Source organism: Mycteria americana, chromosome 1 (genome assembly GCF_035582795.1).
Source record: "Mycteria americana isolate JAX WOST 10 ecotype Jacksonville Zoo and Gardens chromosome 1, USCA_MyAme_1.0, whole genome shotgun sequence".
In the NCBI taxonomy this organism is placed as follows: Eukaryota; Metazoa; Chordata; class Aves; order Ciconiiformes; family Ciconiidae; genus Mycteria; species Mycteria americana.
In genome coordinates, this window is record NC_134365.1 from 4,005,409 (window position 1) to 4,011,408 (window position 6,000).

Sequence of the window (6,000 nt, forward strand, 5' to 3'; positions counted from 1 at the left end):
GCCATCATCTCTACCTTAGCGAGCTCCCAGCTGCTGTGAAGCATCAAGAGGATGCAAAAAGCCTCAGGAGCATCTCAGAGGGGATGCGGGCTCCGTCCACCCCTCTACCATCCCTCCGGCTCCATCCAGGCTAACCCCTCCAGGGATGCTCCAGTTTATCCAAAAGCAAAACACTTTCTTTTGCCTCCGCAGAGCCGTGGGATAGCTCTAGGGAAGACAGGGACCCGTGTTGGTGGGGACAGAGGGTAGAAATGCAGGTGGTGGGAGGGCCACAGATGCCTGTGGGGGCACACGGGGAGTTGCACAGCCCTATCCCGCTCCCGCTGCGGCCCCTCGGCCTCCCCCGGTCCCCCCGCCCTGCTTCCCTTGGGGACCTGCTATTCCTGTAACGCCAAAAGCTGTGGCCCTCAGATAACGCTGGCGCAGGGCTCCGGTGAGGAATGGCAGCCAAGAGCTCGGCTTTCATAAAGAAACTACTTTTAAACTTTTCCTGTCCCCTGGGAGGGCCGGCGGCAGCTGGACGGTGCAAAGGGATGGGGGAGGATGGGGACGGGGATGGACAACAGCATCCCTGGCGATGGGGCGGGATGCTCCTCAGCAGTCCCCGGGTAGGAGGACGGTGCTGAGCCCCTGCTCTCACTGCAGGCCGAGTGGAGGACTGCCAGCATCAACGTCTCCTTCTTCGAGAGCTTGTGCTCGACAGGCCAGCACGCTTTCAACGCCAGCAGGGAAACGTGCACGGTGATGCTGACTTCCCACGAGCCCCGCTCCCAGCACTGGGCCGTGCGGGCGGTCGTGCACCGTGAGTATGATCCCACCATCCTGCTCCAAGGGGGGTGGGATAGGACTGGTGTCAGGGACCCTGGCACGGGGATGCAGCCTGAGGCTTGGCAGAGCCCTTGGGGTCTGCTAGAGCTTGGCCAAGGGGCTCCTTTCCTTGGGTTGCCCCATCGCAGAGGCTTGGGAGAAGCAAAACGACCCCAGAAATGAGCTTTGCTCCCCAATGAATGCACCAGATCACTCTCCCATCCATGATAAGTCAAGGCAGGGACCAGGCTCCAGGAGGAAAAATTCCTCCCAAGTTGTTAAAACCCAGTGGCCAGCTCAAATCCTTCCCCAAAGGACCACAGAGGGGAGTTTCTTGCCCACATCGGAGCCCTTTGGGGAAGTCCCACTCAGCCCAGGGGTGCTCAAACGTTGCTTTAGCACCGGAGTACCAGCAGGATGGAGGCATCACGCTGGCTTAGTGCCAGGGGGAGGAAGGACTGAGCCCCATCCTCCTCCTCTTTGTCATCAGGGCAGGGGCTGGATGAGGGGTCCAGCCTCCAGCATCCGACCATGGGCAGGGCAGCCGGGCCCTGGGGACTAATCCTGCACCGCTCCGGCATGGCCTGGAGTAGCTGGTTACAGCTCCTCACTGGTCCCACTCACAACTTGCCCACCGAAGCGGAGACCCCCACCAGGGTGTGCACAGCACAGGGCTGGGGGCTGGTGGGGACTGGGGGTCTCCAGGGCTGTCCCCCTGCCAGGAGAAGAGGTCCCGGCTCCTTGTCTGGCTGTGGAGGCATCTGCAAGGGTTGGCTCCATGCCTGCATATCTCCTTCCACCTCCTCCAGAAAGGGGGTCACCCCATTGACAGGGAGATGGTGGCACAACCTACCTCCCCCACCCCTGTGCTCATTGCAGCCTCTTTCTTCCCCCAGTCCCTTTAGACCCTGAAAAAGTCCTCGAGGAGCTGAAGGAGAAGAAGGACAAGTTAGAGGAGGTAAGTGGGTCCCCAGGCACAGTGCAGCTTCCCCACAGATGTCCCCCAAGGTGGGTGGCACAGGAAGCCCTCCTCGGGGCCTGACCCATCCCTTCTGTGGCAGCTTGGCATCGCCAACATCACCTATGACAAAATGGAGAGGGAGATGATAATCAACGATGAGTTCAGCACACCCCTGATCATCACCATTGTCACCCTGGCCGGCTCCCTGCTGCTGATCGCAGCCATCTACGGCTGCTGCCACCAGCGCTTCTCCCAAAAGAAGGACCAGGTAAGGTGGGAGGGGGGTGGGACAGGTACCCCGAGACCTTTTTGTCCCAGAGGCATCTTCAGGAGATGAAGATCATCAATGTTGCCATCTCTTGCTGGTGGAGACATCCTGGCTTGCCCAGCAGGCACCACCCTTGCGTGTTGCTCAAGGGGTGCCCAAGTGCTGTGGATGCTCCGGAGGGGCAGGAGCTGCCCTTTGGGAGTGTCGGGGGGGGGACAGCCAGGATGAAATCCAGGGAAACGAGGGGCTGGTGGTGGTGGGGTACAGCGACAAGCAGCACCCATCCCCGCTGCCACCCAGGGCACAGGGCAGCTGAGCAGCATCCTTGGGTCATAATTTTAGCAAGAAAGGCTTTCTCAACCCAAAACTCCCCTCCAAACACATCTAGACCCCCACTCTTCCCCCCAGAAATTCTCAAAATACTTTTACGAGTAGAGGAGCAGGGTTGGGTGCCCAGCATCACCCCAATGCCTTCCCGGGGGTGCCAGGGGCTGCGGGGAGCCCACGGCTGTTTGCAGGGTGGGAGGACAGCAGGAGGATGGCTGCAGGAGGGCATCGATGCCCTACGCCGCACGGCTCAACCTTTAGGAGAGCTGGGCCAGGGCCAAATATCAGAGCAGCAGCAGCAGGATTTAAGGAAGAACAGACATGGGAAAACAATTAATATAATTTTTATCTCCGGAAGCAATTCTGGGTGATTTTAGTGTAGCATCCACCTGCAAGGACAGGCCGTTCCCATGCCCTGCGGCACTGATGGGGAGAGCTCTGCCACGTACCCAAGGTTTGCATCAGCCCCTGCTGCTCCTGTTGAGGATTTAGCTCTGGAGAAGGGACTGCAACAGAAAGAGGAAAAAAAATTAGGCCAAATGATGCAATTAGGGTAAACCACCCTCCCGATGGAGAAGCAAACCCCTGGGTCCTACTTCGAGTCATTTCCCCCAAAACCAACTCCTTCTTCCCAGAGGACCCCACGTGCCCATAGCTGCGTGAAGGTGAGGGATAAGGCAGCCTGTGCTTTAAATGTTTGCAGTCTATCGGAGATGAACACAGGAGGCAGGGAAGAGCAAACCAATGCTGGCATCAGACTTGTTTTTATTTTTCGGGAGGGAAGGGGGGAGGATGCAAGACCTTGATAGATATTTGACCTCTGCTGTGGTCCCCTTGGAGCTTACGGAGTTTCGCAGCCGGGCCATCCCTTGGCTGAAATCTCCCTGGTCAAGGTGAAAAACATCCCAGCAGGGACAGGGAGCAGCGTAACACTCTTGCCCCATATTGTTCAGAAAACAGATAGAAATAGGGTATTTTTAGCAATGGGAATGCGTGTCCCTCAAGTAACATGGTGCAGAGGAACAGGTACCAGCCTTGGCTGGATGCTCTGGAGGTAAATACCCACCAGCCACAGGGTAAGGTAGCAAAACCAAAGCTGGGGATGCCAGTTCCTCGGTACAGCTCTTGCTCAGAGCACGGGAAAAGATCTTTTTCCAAGCGACTGCAATAGGTTTTTAGGAAATCAAACACATTTCTCCTTTTTGGAGTTGTTTTTGGGTGGTTTCTTTTGTTTTCCTCCTGCTTCATTTCCAAAAATGACTTGAAAGTTTTTTTTTATTTTTATTTTTCTCCAACCCTCCCTCCCCCTTTTTAAACCCTTCTGTTGTTTTACCTTGGAAATAACCAGCACATCCACCCTGATCTCCCCGGGTTTGATGATGGACATGTGGCCCTGATCTTTAATGTGAGTTCCAACACAGGGATCGGAGGGGTGGGCGCCGCATCCGTAACACCCCCAGCTCTCACGCCCGGTGCTTGGTAGGGTTCAGTAGCTTTTAACAGGACTAAAGCCTACTAAAGCCCAGCTTTAAAGACCCCTTCCCCTTAATGCACAGTGGGGGGGTGCCTTGCTGCAGCGGGGAGAAAGCACTGCCCGAGCATCCATCCATCCATCCGGGGGTTGTATCAGCAACCCCATGGGGGGAAAACAGCCCCTGTGAGAGCCCAGGTGCCTCCTCAGCTTTCAAGCATCCTGCCATCCCTGCCCGCATCCCCCCCGCCACATGCAACCCAGGGGACGCCCCAGCAGTGCCTTCGCAGCCCCCCTGCTAGCGCCAAGCCCTGCAGTTTCACTTCTCCATCCCTTTCCTTCTCCATGGATTCCCTCCCACGCCTGTCTCCTGACATTTATTAGGAGCACTGTAATAAATCAAGCTGAAAATCCAGGCGGATTTTAACAGGGGTGCCTACTGAGAGCCCTGCGCTCCCCAAAAAAGGGCTGACCGAGGACTGCAGCTCCCCGGTGAACCCCTCCGGGGCGGGAGATGGGGATGAAGGAGCTGCCATGGTGAATGCAAAATTGGGATGGGCTGGGGGTCTGCCAGGGGATGAAGGGCTGGGTCGGAGCCTGGAGTACCACGTACCCAAGCACTAGGGTGATGCAGTGCCTGATTCATCCATGAATCAGCCAAAACCACGCATGGCTGAAGGAAAAGGGGCTGGAGGGGCTGTTCTTTCCCTGCCTGGTTTCCACGGAGAGCTCCAGGATGAGGGGCAAACGGGCTGGCAGCATCTGCAAGGTGGGAGCTGCCCCCCAGGTCGAGGTGGAGAATAACAATAAAGCAGCTAAAAAGGGACAAGGGAACAGAAAAGGAAAGGAAGAACGGAGGCAAGTTGGGGAGATAGGAGTTGGGATGCAGGGTCAGGGTACGGCAACAATGCTCGGCCTCTTCCTGAGGTCCCGAGGGGAAGGAGCTGCAGGTCCACGGCCAGGCTGAAGCTGGCAGCTGCTCCTGGAGGTTTTCCACATGTCTCTGGCTGCTCTTTCCTCCCTCCCACATTAGCAGAGTCTCTCTCTCGCCAGCTCCATGCTATCCCCTCACTGCACTGGCACTGACTGCAGCCCCCAGCCTCAATCTCACCGTGAAAGTTTCTCTATGTAGTTATATACATCTATACGGGGCAGCGGCCATGGCTGGCTGGGAGGTGACGGCCCCAAGGTGGCACGCACAGCATGGCCGAGCTGTTTTTCACCAGGTTTTCTGGGTTTTCTTTCCTCGCAGCAGCGCCTGACAGAGGAGCTGCAGACGATGGAGAATGGCTACCATGATAACCCCACGCTGGAGGTGATGGAGACCTCCTCTGAAATGCAGGAGAAGAAGGTGAACCTCAATGGTGAGCTGGGAGACAGCTGGATCGTTCCTCTCGACACCCTCATGAAGGAAGACCTGGAGGAAGAGGAGGACACGCATTTATAGGATACAGAACTCGATCAAGCAAAAAACGACCACCCCACCCCCAAAAAAATGCCACCTATAATCCCTACGTACACACGCACACAATTCCAAAACAAGGCGAAATTCCCAACAAACCCTAGAAAATCCCTTAATGAACTAATCACGGCCCCTCATGCCACCACGTGGGGTGCAGGATGGAAGAAGAAGGGACATGAGAGGACACCTCCGGGGCACGTTGTCAACACAAGCCACCATAGCGGCTGCATCTGGACAAGCATCCTCCATCACCCGCGGGTGCTCAGCAGGACCTACCATGCCAGACCTGACCGGCCATGGGCGAACGGGGTGGCTTTGCTCCCGAAGAGCTGCTGGTGTCTCCTCCCAGTGCGTCCCCTCCTGTCCCGCATCCAACCGCAGCCTCCAGCTGTCGAGCAACTCAAAAAATAGAAAGAAAGAAACGTAAATAGGATGGGAGAGGGAGCACAACACCCGACAGCAAACCAACACCTGGCAATTAGAGCGAGAAAAATCCTCTGGCCCACACGGTTTAGTCATCGCTCTGCCCTCCCCGACATGAAACGCCCAGGTATCGAGCGGAAAAAACTGGGACAGCCTGTTCCTTTTTAATCCAGTTTCCATCCTCGCCCCATAAACTGCCGGCTAAAACGCACAAGAGCCCCACGTTGTGCCAGAGGCAAAGGAACGCACCCAGCCCCGGCTGGACGGGGGGGATGCGGCAG

The 6,000-nt window shown here is 56.8% G+C and overlaps 1 protein-coding gene across 4 annotated transcripts in view; it reads left to right on the forward strand.

Annotated features, from left to right (window-relative positions):
• Nucleotides 1-5,577, forward strand: part of PODXL (podocalyxin like) — a 43,249-nt gene extending 37,672 nt beyond the window's left edge. The window contains exons 5-9 of one of the 4 annotated variants that reach the window (XM_075516589.1): nucleotides 646-802; nucleotides 1,704-1,765; nucleotides 1,869-2,036; nucleotides 3,712-3,768; nucleotides 5,087-5,577. In XM_075516589.1, coding sequence (XP_075372704.1) covers nucleotides 646-802; nucleotides 1,704-1,765; nucleotides 1,869-2,036; nucleotides 3,712-3,768; nucleotides 5,087-5,281 — 639 coding nt within the window. In that variant the 3' untranslated portion in view covers nucleotides 5,282-5,577. The remainder of the gene's footprint in view (nucleotides 1-645; nucleotides 803-1,703; nucleotides 1,766-1,868; nucleotides 2,037-3,711; nucleotides 3,769-5,086) is intronic. The other 3 variants (XM_075516682.1, XM_075516753.1, XM_075516841.1) reach the window with 3 other exon arrangements.
• Nucleotides 5,578-6,000: the final 423 nt, after the last annotated feature.